The 16,461-nt window shown below is 36.7% G+C and overlaps 2 protein-coding genes across 6 annotated transcripts; one reads left to right on the top strand and one right to left on the bottom strand.

The window, feature by feature from the left end:
* Window positions 1-2,585: 2,585 nt before the first annotated feature.
* On the top strand, window positions 2,586-5,043 carry LOC121798932 (probable protein phosphatase 2C 34). 4 transcript variants are annotated; one of them, XM_042198202.1, is made up of 6 exons: window positions 2,586-2,875; window positions 3,260-3,538; window positions 3,605-3,913; window positions 4,254-4,374; window positions 4,446-4,669; window positions 4,751-5,043. In XM_042198202.1, the coding sequence occupies exons 2-6, from the start codon at window positions 3,290-3,292 to the stop codon at window positions 4,967-4,969; spliced, it is 1,122 nt and encodes a 373-aa protein (XP_042054136.1). In that variant the 5' UTR covers window positions 2,586-2,875; window positions 3,260-3,289; the 3' UTR covers window positions 4,970-5,043. The 4 variants fall into 4 exon arrangements, with proteins under 4 accessions (XP_042054136.1, XP_042054135.1, XP_042054134.1 ...); XM_042198201.1 differs by having other exon boundaries at window positions 2,586-2,907; XM_042198200.1 differs by having other exon boundaries at window positions 2,588-2,859.
* Window positions 5,044-5,137: 94 nt separating this feature from the next.
* Window positions 5,138-16,166, bottom strand: LOC121798931 (phospholipase D zeta 1-like). 2 transcript variants are annotated; one of them, XM_042198199.1, is made up of 20 exons: window positions 15,851-16,165; window positions 14,282-14,383; window positions 14,021-14,133; window positions 13,799-13,937; window positions 13,116-13,280; window positions 12,767-12,940; window positions 12,009-12,251; window positions 11,810-11,926; window positions 11,187-11,326; window positions 10,900-11,049; window positions 9,964-10,120; window positions 9,442-9,891; window positions 8,736-8,846; window positions 7,359-7,505; window positions 7,088-7,285; window positions 6,777-6,878; window positions 6,288-6,419; window positions 5,983-6,048; window positions 5,675-5,736; window positions 5,138-5,596 (listed from the first exon to the last, which is right to left on the bottom strand). In XM_042198199.1, the coding sequence occupies exons 1-20, from the start codon at window positions 16,052-16,054 to the stop codon at window positions 5,344-5,346; spliced, it is 3,225 nt and encodes a 1,074-aa protein (XP_042054133.1). In that variant the 5' UTR covers window positions 16,055-16,165; the 3' UTR covers window positions 5,138-5,343. The 2 variants fall into 2 exon arrangements, 1 of the variants encoding a protein (XP_042054133.1); XR_006050120.1 differs by lacking the exon at window positions 5,138-5,596 and having other exon boundaries at window positions 5,690-5,736; window positions 5,983-6,052; window positions 15,851-16,166.
* Between the last annotated feature and the right edge of the window lie 295 nt (window positions 16,167-16,461).

Raw genomic sequence — 16,461 nt, 5'->3', positions numbered from 1 at the left:
CACATTGATCTTAATTTCTAAGGTTGTTTATTATAAAAATGATCATTAAACAAAATATACTAAACCAACTACTCAAATCAATGATTATAAAGCTACTGTAGATATTTTGCATGCTCGCTCGCGGCCACGGCCCACCACAATAATATGTTGTTTTGCCTACAAACACCACTTTCGAAAACATAATTTCAGAATGGAATATTTTCTGCTACATTTATACGTCCCGACAATTAAAAGAGCTTAAATATCCTTTGAGGTCAAGCCGGATATAGCAAATCACCCCTTCGTTAGAAATGGGTTTTCACTAAATGCTACTCTCGCAATTTCTCCATAATTGAGTCATTTTTCTATTTTGGGAAGTTCTCTCATAATGGAGTTATTTCCCTATATAATAACTTTTTTCACTTTCTTACTTTATTCTCTCTACTTTATTCACTTTCTACTTTATTCTCTCTATTTTTTTCTATCTCTTACTTTTTTATCTATTTATTTAACACATTCAACATCACTTTCTTAAATTCCGTGCCGAAAAATTTTGCCTCAACTATGAAGAAACGGAGGGATTACTATTACAATATTAAAGTTAGAAGTCCATGCATCAATCCTCATTTAACGTATTAGTAAGAGTAAAGGCCAAAACTAAGTTAGAAGTCCATGCATCAAGCCTCATTTACCGTATTAGTAAGAGTAAAGACTAAAACTGGTCCTAGACATATGTCCATTTTACGATTTTGGTCATAGACATTATCTTTTAAATATTTGCATCTCAAACATTTGAACTCGGATCACAATTGGTCCAAAACTAACGGCTCCGTTAAATTTTAACAGTCAACGTCTTTAAATTGAATTTTGACCTAATTAGAATCTTTAAATGCGATTATTTACTCCCAAATTATATCCTTAATTAATTATTATAAGCAATTTATCATTTAAATCGTATTCTCTCTTCTCTCTACCATTTCTTCCCCAATTGATTCTTTCTCTGCTGCACTTTTAGAAATGAACACCCCCAAATTGGAAAATTCAATTGGTTTTGGTTTGGAAAGTTGAAGAGATTTGACAGGTGGTAGTTGATGGAGGGGCACCATGGTTGGCGCCCGCCTCGACGCTCGTGATCGAAAAAGTTGATTTTCCGCCGCATTAGGATAACTCATCATCTGGGCGCGACGCTTCTTCTTCCTCGACGGGGAGGCGCTTGTAGGAGGCGTGGCAGAAGGAGGCAGACATGATGGCGACGGGGCCTCGACGGTGCAGCCGACGATCTGGCCCTGGGACCGCAGCGCGTTGGTGCTGTCGCGGGGGATGATGATGGGCGGCTTCGGCTTGTTCTTCAACCCCGTCGACCGCCGCGACACCTCGCCGCCCTCCTCTCTCGTTGCCACCGTAGCTCTCGTCAAAGTCGCGCTTTAGGCTTAGGGGTTGTTGTCGTCCGGGTTGGGGTGGTTGGAACGATTGGTGGTGGTGGAGCTGGAGGTCTCAAGCGTGGAACGACAGTGGAAGATTTCTAAATTGCTTCACTTTAATTGAATAAATTATAATATTTAATATTTTAAAAATAATTAGTTTGACTAAATATAATATTTTTTTTGGAATAAAAAAAATACAATCAAAATGTTTAATCTGGTCAAAATTCAATTTAAAGAGGTTGAATGTTAAATTTAACGAAACCATTAGTTTTGGACCAATTGTGATCCAACTTGAAATGTTTGGGATGCAAAAATTCAAAAGATAATGTCTAGGACCAAAATCGTAAAATGGTCATATGTTCAGGGTCAATTTTGGCTTTTACTCTATTAGTAATGTTATTTTTTGGGTTATACTCTTTCCGTCCCACAAAAATATGCACTTTTGATTGTGCACGAGTTTTAATATACAATTAATATAAGTAAGCGAGAAGTAGAGAAAAAAAAGTAATTAAAGTTGGATCACACCTTATTACAGAGAAAAGAATTACCAAATTTAGAAAATTATATTCTTGTGGGAACAGATTAAAAAGAAAATAGTGCATGTTCTAGTGGGATGGATGGTGTATGCTTTTTCAACAAATATTACATTAAATGTTGTATTAAAGTTAGTAGTAATGTTATTTTTAGGTTATGTGCTTTTTTTTGCTATTTGGTGTATATTTATTTGTTATATAGGAGTATGTATTATATATGCATTATGAACTCATAAACAAAATTATACGATATCAAGATCATTTAATCTTTTTTTATAAAAATTTTAAAATTTCAGTTACAAATGTTAAATTACAATTTTTTTATACATTAATTATTCAATAAGTTTGACCCACGTTCCTTAGAAAGTATTGTGATGAATATGACTTCAAGATCTGATTGGTGAAACTAATGCTTTAATACAAAGTATGCCATTTGTGCTCATCGCCACCGTTTATTTTGTTTTTCAACTCGAAATAATCTACGTTTGCTATCATCAAATTATCTATTCTAATTAAATAAACTGAGAGTACCTATTAAGTTAGACCTCAATTATTTTAATCATTGGTACATTATTAATTACTTGAAGCCTGTGGGACGGAGGGAGTACTAAGTTTGTATAAATCAAAATTATAGTAAGTGAGAAATGGAGTTGGCAATGGCAGGGCATAATCGTGATTGACGAACACAATTACAAGAAACACATGATCTAATCCATATTTTAAACGCGTACATATACGTATACTTGTCTCTTCTCTTCTTCTACATATGTGTGCCTCCTTGTTTTCTTCTCACATTCAAATATACCATGGATTTCCACCCTTCTTCACTCTCTCCTTTTCTCACTTCTATCCCTCGGAATCCCCTTCTTTTCCGGCCACCAACCTCATCTTTCCGTCCACTTATCCTTATCTGAAGATTCAAGGTGTTCAATTTTTGTGGTTTGGATTTTTTTTAAAGACTCTTTATTTTGGTCAGTAAAGCTTAAGAATTTCGGAGAGACTTCCTTAAATTTGATGTCACATGTTTATGCTTGTAAAGATTGTTTTTTTTGTTGATTGATTGTATCTGGCAATCTTGTTGCAAAAGAGTAGAGAGGAAAGGGTTTAACGTTTTAAAATTCATGTTGATTGTGTTTGTGTTTTAAGAATATTTGGGATCTTCTGACATGTCATGATGTTGGAATTCCATTTATGATTTCAAAATATCAGCTTTTTCTCAGTTTCCATCCAGTCTAGCTAGTTTCCTACTACATCTTAGTGTTATTGCAAACTTGCACAATATTCATGTGATTTGTATGCTCAAAGGCTTGCTCTTGTTTATAGGTTGAGAGCAAAAACATCTGTGGAGAGGATATGGGGCATTTTTCTTCGATGTTCAATGGGCTTGCAAGGTCGATTTCTTCAATGAAGAAAATGAAAAAATTGAAGAAGAATGGTGATGGGAAAGAGGGTGTTAAAGCTATGGCCAAGGAGGCCAAGAAAAATGAGTTGATATTGAGGTCATCAGGAACTGTTAATGTTGATGGCTCCAACAACTTGGCCTCAGTTTATTCTAAGAGGGGAGAGAAAGGTGTGAATCAAGATTGCTGCATTGTTTGGGAGGTATGCTTTCATTTTGAGTCAATTCTTTAGTGAATTTCAGTTACGTAATAAAGTTGTGGTGTTTAGGAATTTGGGTGTCAAGAAGATATGATCTTCTGTGGGATATTTGATGGGCATGGTCAGTGGGGGCATTTTGTGGCGAAGAATGTTAGAGACTTGATGCCTTCGTTTCTTCTCTGCAACTGGAAAGAAACACTTGTTGAGGCTGCAGTTGATCCTGATTTTGATTTGGGTTCCCAGAACAAGCTCCAGAGCTTCAACATATGGAAGCATTCCTATTTGAAGACGTGTGAGGCCGTTGATCAGGCGCTGGAGCACCACCGCAAGATTGATGCATTCAACAGCGGCACCACAGCCTTGACCATTGTTAGGCAGGTAAAAAGACTATCGCATATGCATCTTTAATGATATTAGTTTTGAAATTTCAACTTGGATAGCTAATGCATTTTTATGTGTCATAATCATCTGGAGACATCTTCAAAGTTAGGGAAAAGTCTTTTTTTGTGTAAGTGTGGTCCATTCAAAAGTAGTTGGCTCGGTTCATAAGGATTCTTAGCATGCAAGGGACCATTTTATGAGGATGTTGAAATTCCTAGTCATTAAAATTTAGTAGATCAAAACTTGAATTAGGCTTATTCTTAATGTTTTCAAGCATTTTCACTTTAGCATAGTATACTATTAACATGATATACATTAAACATTGTTATGTTTTTAGCAGGGAGAAAATATATTCTTAGCAAATGTAGGAGATTCGCGTGCTGTACTGGGTACGCCTTCTGATAACGGGGATATGGTGGCAGTGCAACTCACCATGGATTTCAAGCCTAATCTACCTCGTGAGTCTCTCTCGCACTCTTTCTCTTGCTTTGGAAGTGTTTGAAGGCTAATAATAAGGGTGTGTGTGCAGAGGAGGCGGAGCGGATAACACAGTGCAATGGGAGAGTATACAGCCTGGACGATGAACCAGGGGTTCACAGAGTGTGGCTGCCACAAGAAGACTCCCCGGGGCTAGCAATGTCACGAGCTTTCGGGGACTACTGTGTGAAGGACTTCGGCCTCATTTCTGTGCCTCAAGTCATCCACAGACATATAACAAGTAAAGATCAGTTCGTGGTGCTGGCCACCGATGGGGTATGCCTGAAACCTATAAGTCTTGTTTTTGAGATTTTGTTGCATTTGTTGATATAGATAGATATATTGATTTGTTTATAGGTTTGGGATGTTGTGTCGAATGAAGAAGCAGTGCAGATTGTGTGGGAGTGTCCGGAGCGGGGTAAAGCTGCAAAGCGGCTGGTGGAGCGGGCGGCTGATGGGTGGAGGAAGAAGAGAAGGGGAATAGCTATGGATGATATATCAGCAATTGTACTCTTTTTTCATTCATCTTCTTCTTCTTCTTCTCACCAATTTGAACTTGTACCTACGCTCAAGTGAGAGTCCTCTTCAGTTATAACCGGATTCTTAATTTTAAGAATATCAATCCCAATTTAGATAGCAAATTTTGAATATATTCATGCATCTTTGAAACTGTTTAATAATTGAATAGATGAGATTGCTTTTCTGAAGAAATATAACTAAATATAGCACAGTTTCACAAGAGTATGATATTGCCAACTGAAAGCTCACAAGATAGACTATTATTGAGTGAGTTCATACTTACAATGTTGAAAATACTATATATTGACATGATGTTTATACCTATAATGGACCAAATATGACCCTTGCTTCAGCAGTGAACACTTGATGTCCACTTACAATTTGTACATAAATTGTAAAGTCTTCAACAAATTATATATTCATCTATACACTCAGTGGAATACCTGTGATGATGTGTAGAACTCACCCTCGCTAAACATTGGTCTCAGATCATCTTCTTGCCTCATGAACCCCAATGGGAAGGAAACAAGTTGCCCTCTCACCGATTTTAGCTTCGTCTCTGGATCAACCGTGATGACTTCCCCATTCTCATGAAATTCAAGTTTCTCAGGTGCCACTCCCAAGTCGATTGTTGTGTGCCTAAGCTTCTGTTTCCAATGGTTCATACTTTGTCTAAGAGCGGATCTGAAATTAAAAATTGATTACATTTGTGAATTTACACGAACCAGGAAGAACGATACATATAGCTTTATAGTTTGGCACCTGGAGTGGATGGTGTCATTGGGGATGCAGGAGAATACATCATGATAGATCTTTGTATTCGACTGTGAAATAAAACTCAATCAAAAAAAGTGATCTGAATACTTCGACTCCAAAAGATATGCAGCATGGATTAGTAAATCTATGTAAAACTTAGGCAAGACAAAGGTATCATACCTTGTTAGCCTGCCCAGTCCTAAGTTTAAAACTAGCATTTCTACGATTTGGCAGCTATATAAGCATATATGTCTTGATACCTATATGCTTGTGCACACCAATACACATTATTGTGGAGTGACATTTTTGCTCACCTCCGCAATTTCTAGCCAGAAATCTTTGTATGTTGAGTCAGCTATTGGGTCTTTTATTTTATCAACCTGCCTGGGACAAAAAAATTAGCACTGAAAAAGAAATTAACACTAAAAGGTACTAAAGCAGGATAACTGGTAAGATGTCAAAAGATATAGGGTTTGGAATATATGCAATTAAACTCAATAACAAGCCATATAATCATACAAGTATGCCCTTTGACTGTTTTAAACAAACAAAATTCCGAAGTAAATGCTCTTAAAGACATTATCTTCAATAATATACTAGTATATGAGTATAATATTACCTCTTCAGTGTTTAGACCAAGATGCTCAGTCCACAACGAAAGTCTAAGGCTGAAAGAAAACTTTCCAGCCTTCCATGGGCTCCCATCCATGGATGAATCAACAAATTCTTTATCTTCTAACAGGATAGCTATCTGTATAACACACCATCACCACATTTTTTAATAGTACTATATAGAAGAAATCTAAGATAAAGGATATATTAATACTTTATAAATAACCAATCTGCGTTATTTTAACCATGATTTTGTAACGCATACATGAATCTATGCATGTCAAACTAGCATTACAATGAAATTGTCATTGTCAAGTCAGTCATTCAAAAATGAAGTAGGGGAGTGCATTTGAGAACCGTGTGTGAACCAAAAGATAAGCACTACTGAAATTGCCACATGTTTACAGTATTAGACTCCAGACAGCATTATACTCCTAATCCTACAATATTTTGCTATCGCAGTTTAATTATTGGAACCAATGGGGAACAAACTCACCTCTGAGTCCCTTGAACCCAGCAAACTTCGATCATTTATATTGCATGACCCAATCAAAGCACGGCGGTCATCTACTATCATAACTTTGCTGTGGACGTAAATCTGCAAACGAAAGATAGGTCTCAGAATAGTTTGATAAACAAGCATGAGATGGATAAAACTTCCCATGTCAAAACTGACTGAGCATGAGGGAATGGGATTACTAGGTTCATATATGGGCTTGGAAAGTCATATTGTACTGATCAAGTAAAAGTGCTAACTGTATTTGGAAGAAAACGGTTAAAAACAAAATTATCGAAAACGATATATACCTGACTCGTAACCAGAGGACCACCATTGAAAAGTCTGCCATAATTTCTTAAACCAAAGAAAGATACGAAATTATGCATCATGGGACCAAGTTCTGAACTGAGTTTTTGCAATATTGAATTTTCTGTTCTGCAAATAGTGCGATACTGCCAATGCATTATTGCTCTAACAGTAGCTGCTCCTCCATCATCTACACCACCCTGTTTACTGAATAGTTACTCAGAGATATAGTAACAAGATTCAGATGGAATCTTTCTGTTCAGCAGAAAGTACCTGAAACCCAGGCAAGAGAGGGATGATGACTATAACTCTGAAGCACTTTTTTTCTTTGTGAGCCCGCATTATGCGCTTATACAGAGAGTCAAGCACACGGTTTTGTATAACTTCATCTTCTGCAAGGCCTGATATAAAAAACTGATTCTGCAAGTAGACAAGGGACAAATTTGGCATATTACTTTGCAAAATTCATAACACTAAAGAACAGGAATGTAAGATGACAACATTTACAGAAGTACAAAGATGAGTCCTCATTCCATAACTTTAATCCATGTAAGACTAAAAACAGGAACGCATTAGTCCAGAAGGAACAGACGGACCTATTTTAGTACTCCCTCCGTCCCAACTAAGTTGAGTCGTAGTCCTATTTGGAATGTCCCAACTAAGTTGAGTCATTTCCCTTTTTAACAAAAAACAAAACATCCAATCACTCTTACTTTATTCCACTATCTAGTGTACTCTCTCTTTATCTTTTTTACTTTATTCCTCTCTCCTACTTTTCAACCCACTTTCTTAATACATGTGCCCAAAAGTTATGTCTCAACTTAGTTGGGGCGGAGGGAGTAGCATTTATTTTTTAACTTCAGTTTAACTTATATTTTGATTTTGGCTGAAGGCTTAATTTATCCATCTTCACTCTCACCTTGTCATGCAGGACACTGAGGTGACTGTTACTCTGCTACAGTTATTGTAGAGCAACATATTCGTAGAGGCTGATGAAGCCTATATAATAAGTCTTTGCACAAGAAATCAAGTTCAAATAGTGAGATGGATTCTCTATGTACATTTTTAGGACAGTTGGAATATCATATTCATAAAGAGGATGAAAATTCACATCTAATCTATAACATGTCACATGAGAAACAAAAATTAACAAATGTGAAACTTAAAAGCTAGACTTTGATAAATAATACTCCCTCCATCCCATAATAGATGGCACACTTGGGGATTGGCATGAGATTTTAAGTGATGTTGTTTTGTGTGTTAGGTTGAGAGAGAAAATAGTATATTTATATTAATGTGAGAGGGAGCTTTTTCCATAAAAGGAAATGTGATATCTTTTGTGGGACAAACTAAAAAGGAAAGTGTGACATCTATTATGTGGGACGGAGGGAGTACTAGTTCAAAGTAAAATATAGTATCTGGTATGTTTACCTCCAGCATATCCTTCAAACCATAACTTGGTGAAAGACTTACTGAACCCCATTTGACAGGAAGATGATCATAGTATGTTAAAAAAATGAGATAATCTCTTTCTTGTTAGGTGTCTAGTTCAACCTAAGCTTCTATTGTGCATTTTCCTGTTGATAATGTTTAAAAGTTTATAATGTTTTGACGGCGTAGATTGATTGGTCCTGGGAAATGAAGAAATACCTCAACATATATGAAGTGCTCTGCCTCCTCAATGAGTGAACAGTAAGCTCTATGAATGCTGTCTTCAGTTTGATTTGTCCCAGCAGACCACTGACTCACACTTCTGACAACCTATACCAATGAAATATGCATCTCAGGTGAAACTTCTGAGGCTAATCAATCCACCCTAGTTGGCTCATGGTCCAATTTATTTTACTTACCTGTTTAAAATGGGCTTAGCTTCTCTCGTTACTTTTGCTTTTTATTGCCCACTCAAAGTAGAGTTTGTTCTAGATGCTCAAAATAAGGTGACTGTGTTTGAGTTAAGCTACGATAAGCTGCTCATGCCTCAGTAGTCACTTCTTTTTCTTCTAATTACAACATATGTGATTACTAAATTATATTCTTCATCTTACCTCCTATAGTATCTTGATGCATCCAGAATCATGGGGGAAAACGTAACTTTTTTGTCTAATCTACTAATAAAAGCTTCATCTCTGAGGTTTAAAAGTATTCAAAGCCCAATATTTAGAAATACCACTGAGACCCCATTTATTCGCTTGAAAATTATTATCTAAATTGGGAATCAATTGGATCACCAAAATTTAAGTTTTTATAATGATTGAATGAATTTGAGGAAAGTAGAATTCTTTTCCCAAACTGGGAGTCCCATCTCCAATAGTTGAAAAACAGACACCAATTTCAATAAGAGAGGATTATAACTAACCTGGCAGCGGCATAAACTACGTGGACCAACTTGTGTTACGTCATTAGCTGATTTGACCTGGCTTCGTAGCAGATCAGATTCTGAAGTTGTCTCCACTGATGTTGCATTTTTCATATTTGCAGTATCATAGTTATCATTGAAACTAAATCTCATGTCTTGGTAAGAAAGTGACCTGCTTCTACTATGACCAATCTTCTCATTTGGAGTGTATTTACTTGAGTTGAAGTCCATGACAGAGGACTCTGGACCATTCGCTTCATGCGGCAAAAGTAGTGGGATGTCGTCCGGTGGTGTTTCTGAGGAAAAAGAATTTTTCCTACTTAATCCCTCTGGTTCAGAGATTTTCCTGTTTATGCCTGTATCACTGCCATATCCCATGTAGTGCGGTAAAACCATCTGATTTTGCGGTATAAGTAACGGTATTTTCTCTTCGTTTGGTGCTTTACTCCTCTGGTTTGATGGTTGAAATATATTAGCAGTTAAGAGTATTTATTGGAATACACCAGAAGCTGGGAGGCTCACCTTTGCATGGTTCCAGCGCTGAACAAAATGTCTAGCAATATCCCTGCAAGGGGGGCCCCATACAGCACAATGAACATCATGCCATGGCATCCGAGGGTATTTTTCTCTATCCAGTTCATCTTTTAGGGTATCCTCCCATGAATTTGGTTCTGATTCTCTGAATATCCATGGAGCAGTGAATGTTGATAAGAACAAATTATGTAAAAATAGAAAATAGATTCCAACAAGTTTACATCTCTTAGTCACTAATTTTGTTGTCAGCATTCGCGACAGGTGCTCTAAGCTCTGCTATGTAAAGTCCTATATCCAAATCGGTGATGTGACATAGCCTAGCTTAGTCTCTTGTACTATATATATGTGGCCTATGTTGATTAATAAAATACACACTACTACTTTCTTTATTATGTCTCTATATTTTACTGTTCTACATGGTATTAGAGCGGATTCGAATCGGTCACTAATCCATACTCCCTCCGTTTTTTAAAAATAGAAACATTTGAAACGGCACGTGTTTTAATGCACAATTTGGTGAAGTAAGAGAGATGGAGAGAAAAAAGTGGTAAAGTAAGAGAGAGGGAGAGAAAATTTGGTAAAGTAAGAGAGACTGAGAGAAAAAAGTGGTAAAGTGAGAGAGAGAGAGAGAGAAAATTTAATGTTAGTGGATTATGGCACTTTATTAGTGGTATAAGTGGTAAATAAATTGATGTATAGGGGTGTAAAGATTTCCTAAAATAGAAAGTTTGAAAGTTGCAATTTTTAAGGAACAGACTAAAATGGAAAGAGTTGCTATTTTTAAAATACAGAGGGAGTATCTCGTAAGTTGTAACAATCAAATTCATTGACAGAAATGAATATTTTCAAGAACTTGAATACTTATCCAGTACTTACTTTCTGAATACATACATGATATATGTTTCATACAAAAAGATCATTTACCTTGGATTATAGTAGTCTTTTCCAGGCCATAAGAAAGGAGGCAAATCACTTATTTTGTGTTCGGTTGTGTCAAATCGGCCGAAGCATAAATCTAGCCCTCCAATATAACATATCTTGTTATCCACAATAACAAGCTTTTCATGGTGAGACCTGCACGAACCATTGCTAACCTTTTGAAACGAGATCGCAAAACTTCTTGGACGAGGCTGAACAAACTTCTCAAAAATCATAAATAAATAAAAAGTTCTTTATTTCTCTAGAGTAGGATTTCTGAAGTAATAGCCTACCATAAGTAGACGCCAGTTGACAAATGATCAGGATACCGTAGAACTTTGACATTTTCATGAATGCTAAGAAGCCTTCTCTTACTAAATAAGCTATTAATTTTTAAAGCAAGAGAAACTTCCTTGTAGAGAAGAATGTGTATCTGCAAGGTGGTATATATAAAGAATTCAGAGAACAACTAAAGTTAATGAAATAGAAATAAATAAACACCAGTGTAGCTTCACTTCCATGGCTATGGACAAGAAAATGGAGAACCAGAACCTTGAGATGACATTCAGGAAGATAAAAGCTATTGCTTTCCAGGGAATAGAATACAAAATTAAGTGTTTTTATACTTTGCAGTCAGGTCAAGATAGTCAACTCGACACTGTACGCAATGTTACAGGCTGTCAGTCAGTTTTTACTGGTAAAGTCCAAGTGAAGTTGCATGCATCTTCATCATATCTTAGTTATCATGAAAAAAAGCTGAATTCTGGTCTACATTTTAATGATAATTTAAAAGTTCCACAGCAGCACATATTTGTACAAAATGCATTTAATCTTTACCACAATTGGACATTTGAGACAAAGATCAACAACAAAAGAAAAGATAGATAGCTAAGTAGTTGGCACGCTTAATGTGTACCTGAACCCCTTCCTTAGCTTTAGCCTCAAGTAAAATATCAAGCCTGGAGGAGCTGTTATTGTGATATGGCCGTCTTAAGTACAATTCTGGGCAAAGCCACCATCCGGTTATGTATATCTGCAAACATACGTTAGATAGTTTAGATATTTGAATTGCCAAAAATGGCGAGACAATAAGATGACATGTCTGGAAACTTAACCTCGGATCTAGCTCGCTCTATGGATGAAGCAATTGATTCAAATGCTGCTTTTCCATCTATGAACCATTGGGCTAGGCTTCCATCTTCTGCCAGTCCTCTAGTAGGAGCAAATGAATTAAAACGGTGAGGATGACACCAACTTTCAGAATGCTTTGACTCGACCTCATTAATTGCAGATATCCACTCTAGAACTTTAGAGTTGCTTGTAGTCCTTATCTTTATGCTTCTATTCCCCCTACAAACCTGTTCAGCATTTAAACCAAGGAGATCGACTTAGTTGCTTTCTAAATAATAGTAATATATATTTCAAGTTTTCTAAGACATGTGAAAACTGAATGCTGCAAGTTACAACCATGTTGACTGACTCGCAAACTAATCAACCATATAGACAGCTCAAGCTTTAAGCATATCAATGGGTATAGAAGAAAGGACACTGTATAATGTATATACACCCATATAGGCAGCTCAAGGCATGTTAAACTTTGACCACAAAGAACCTCCAAATGATGTAGGTCATTTGATAACTATATGCTGCATCCTTCCCACTTGATATGCTGAATATCACGTGTTCATTTCTCATTCCAGTTTCAAGCTGTTTTTTTTAATAAAGTTGAATTAGAAAACATTGTAAACCGACAAACTGAATACCCCAAAGCCTGGAAAATATTAACAACACATGGGGTATCTATAGAGGTACTCAGGGGGAAGCAATTTTTAGTATTGATGCTTAGCCAAACAGGATGTGAAATGAAGCTTACCGTAAATGCATGAAGCAAAGGATTTCGTTCCTTCGACAGTTTCGCCAAATGAACTTCATCATCTCCTTTCTTATTTGAAGTTGGTAGGACATCAAAGACAACTATGTCTAAGACTTTGGTATCAAAATGATTTCCAAGGAAAGCCAGGCATCCCGGTTTGAGAACAAGCCAAACCTAAATTCAGGTCATTTGAGATCAAACTATTCAGAATTGAGAGATCTTGGTAAGGTTGGCTATGAGCAAAGGGAAATTAATTTGGAGAAATCAAGTGTATTTTTCATTATTGAATGTGGTACTGTTTAATCACCACTTATGACAGCACGTGAAACACTAGTTCAAGATCACTTACTTTTTGCCAATTTCTGCCACAACAACAAGAGCATAGCCAAGATCCTGGGCATGCATCTTTCTCTGAAGATCTGTCTAAATGATTAACCAGCACATAACCTTCCTTTAGCTTTTGACCATACTCTTCTGAAAATGATAACCTAGACACCTCCAGGAACTTGCATACCTGGAACATAAAAGAAAAATTAGTCTAAGGTTATTATTTTTCATTGCATGCGGGATAACATATCACATGGAAGTATCTAAAGATGTACTCAAAAGGCAAGCGGAAAACCCAAGCAACGTCTTGACTGGCATTAGTTCAGAAACATGATCATATGACATGCAAGCTTACTACAATATAGTTACAAAAAAAAGATATGCCCATGACCTTTACAAATACAACTGATGATTCGGACACTGGTTTAGTTATGTTTGTTAGAATGGCCTCTTAAGTATTAAATCTCAACCCCTCCCACAGTGTTTTAAATGATTGAGATTATTTTCATGTAGATACGGCAAAAAATCAGTAGGCACATGGCTATCCAAGCATCTAAAATTAGTGGACCAAACATTACTAAAATTAAAAGTTGCTTTCTATATAAAACTTTAGGAAGTAAAATATGAAGCTAGCTTGTGAAAAACATCACGGTCTTAGAGTGAACATATGTAGTAGAGGAAACTAACTTAGTTTTCACTTTTCACCTCTTGTGAATTAACAATGTCCAAGTTTCCCAGAAAATGGTTCAGGTAATCTTGCATTGCAACTTTTCCCTTGTCTGAGATCTGTTGCTTATCAATGACCGGCCGAATGACTGACAAAGCGGCTCTCGATGGAACATTTCTGCCCAATAAAATATCTTGAAGATGAATAAAGGAAGGTAGAATATTTCTTAGTCAAAAAATTCAAAAAATAACTTTTCACACCTGTTCCTAAGACTTTCTTCGTGATATATTGGCAAAGCTCCATTGTCAGGGTCATCCTCATCATGCAAAACTGTTGCATGATCTCCTACTCCGATGTGTAGAAGTTCCTTAACCTTTTTCAGGAAACAAAAGTTGTGACAAGGATCAGAAAGAACCATGGGAGTCAATATAACGGATGGTATTCAGAGAACATGAAATGGAAAAGCAAAATCGTAAAACGGGACATGTCACCCATGAAGAGATATGGGAAAGAAAGAGAACCTGCTCCTGCTTCTCATGAAACTCTTCAATTATTGCACGTTTCTTTAGTGAAAGGTGTAAGTAAATAACTTGAGAAGCCTTTTTACACAGCTGCCACTTGAACTGTCACAAGGAAGTTTGAATTAAACTTAAGAACATATAGTCCTACACATCCTATTATCCTAAGAAGAAAATTAAAAGACAAGAATAAAGTTTTACATAATATTACGAGGGTATAAAGCAAAACGGATGAAAATACAAAGGATGAGAATGCATAAACAAACCCATACTCGACAGAAATATAGACGGAGAAATGAGTCAATGACCCAAAGAATCCAACCCGGACAGTGTATTTTTGGTTCGTGCTTGTGCATAAGTTACCTTGGTAACAGAAAAATAGCAAGAAGAAGAATCAAACTTGACCTGACTTTCTACTGTGTGCTTGGCATATTATGGAGTAGTTTTTTATCCAATGCATGTAACGCTCAATTCTGATTTCTGACTTTTTTGTTTCAATCAGAGCTGAATCGCAAGTGGTATTTCACTAAAACATAGGAAACAATGAAGATATCATTTTGTGCACATGTTGCACAGAATAAAATGCAATATGAGATGCAATACATAATTGCAACTGAAGATCTAAATTATTTACCCCTTAAAATCCTAACTCTCATAAGTTGAATAAACATGTTACAGCGTCAATCATCTCATACATGTGAATATTCACCAATATTCACCCTATAGAAAGAGTAAAGTTGATCTTTCAAATAATCTTTCAACTGCTGGACCAAAATTTCATGAGAAAAGCTGTGATAGGATCAGAGTTCTCATTGTGCTAGTGAAACCATGTAACACAATGTGCCTAGTTCAACTGTGTGGTAGGATTTGCAGAGATAATTAGTGATTTGTCCTGCATAAAGATGTGAACATGGTTGGATGCAATGAAACAAAGCATGCCATGAGAAAATGCATGGTGCTTTACTTCATTAAGCAAATCAAATCAAATAGTCCAAATGTTAAAGAAAGCTCCAACAAATGCATTATACAGTAAACTGGCAAAATAAAATAATGCTTCTATTCATAAGCATGCCACGAAATAGCCTGAATCAGCATACTAAGCCAAATTAGGCAAAGCATTTCTTGGCAGAATAACAATACTCATTTAAAATCTGTTATGCTACAGAGTGACACAACCATCCGAGTTAGTGTCTGGAAAATCAACTAGTCTTGTGCTCGAAAGGGAGCAGCTTAAATACTTATTTTCTATCAAATGTTCATCTCTACCGCAGTCCATAGAAAATCCACGCAGGTGAAAATTTCCGAAAAAGGAAAATCTAACTGAAGTGGCTAACCAATTAATTCTTCCATATATTCAACTACAACATTACAACATCTATCTTCAGCTAAACAAACACTCGATATGAAAATATGAAATTAAAATCCGATCACATCCAAATCATCAGACAATGAAATCTGAAATCAAATTGGGGATTAATACACCGACGCATAGGCAAGTATACATCTATATCGTCTAATTGGATCCGTATACATAGAGCGCGGATGCGCATGACGAGGATGAATTGAGGCTACCTGTTTGTACTGGAGCTCAATGTTGTAGGACAAGAGCAATGGCGTGATGTCGCTGGCTTCCGGACGCGAGACCGATACTATAGTCGCCTTGGGCAACTCATCGAAAATCCTGGTGGATGCCGCCGCGTCCCCGTTGAATCGAAGCGAGCGAGACGACGAGAACGCGGACCGATCGTGGCTGGAAATGAGCCTCTCCCTCGACATTGCGCTAGTCAATCAGGAACCACCAAACATTCCTCTGCGCATGCTATTTTTTTCACAAAATTATAAGAAACTTAACTGAAAATACCGTATTTTTGGCGACGAATGAGAGAGGAACCAATTTTGTCCACCTTATTTTAGTTGAGGTGCATTCTCTTGTTTTATGATGCCACGTGGAGGATTTCAGTGACGTGCGTGTTGGGAATTTTAGGGAGTTAGAGCATCTCCAGTGGTTTTGGACATGCAATAGCCTTTCCATAGCCTTGTCACTGCCACATCATCAGCACTAAAATCCTCCTGTCATATCATCTGGACAGGACAAGCAACTGGACATGCAATAGCCCAGCCACATCACTCAATTATGAAAAACAAACAATTAACAATCACACAAAATACGGAATTAAATATAC

Source organism: Salvia splendens, chromosome 4 (genome assembly GCF_004379255.2).
Source record: "Salvia splendens isolate huo1 chromosome 4, SspV2, whole genome shotgun sequence".
NCBI classification, from domain to species: domain Eukaryota; kingdom Viridiplantae; phylum Streptophyta; class Magnoliopsida; order Lamiales; family Lamiaceae; genus Salvia; species Salvia splendens.
The sequence above is the reverse complement of the archived record's forward strand: the minus strand, read 5'-3'. Positions and strand labels throughout refer to the sequence as shown.

Excerpts from the sequence above, each read along its gene's own strand:
- LOC121798932 (XM_042198202.1), top strand. The coding sequence starts at position 3,290 with ATGGGGCATTTTTCTTCGATGTTCAATGGGCTTGCAAGGTCGATTTCT. Across the intron at positions 3,914-4,253 it reads CCTTGACCATTGTTAGGCAG|CAGGGAGAAAATATATTCTT; the intron begins GTAAAAAGACTA and ends TTATGTTTTTAG. Across the intron at positions 4,670-4,750 it reads TGGTGCTGGCCACCGATGGG|GTTTGGGATGTTGTGTCGAA; the intron begins GTATGCCTGAAA and ends ATTTGTTTATAG.
- LOC121798931 (XM_042198199.1), bottom strand. The coding sequence starts at position 16,054 with ATGTCGAGGGAGAGGCTCATTTCCAGCCACGATCGGTCCGCGTTCTCG. Across the intron at positions 14,134-14,281 it reads TTCATGAGAAGCAGGAGCAG|GTTAAGGAACTTCTACACAT; the intron begins GTTCTCTTTCTT and ends TTCCTGAAAAAG. Across the intron at positions 8,847-9,441 it reads GTAGTTTATGCCGCTGCCAG|GTTGTCAGAAGTGTGAGTCA; the intron begins GTTAGTTATAAT and ends TCATTGGTATAG.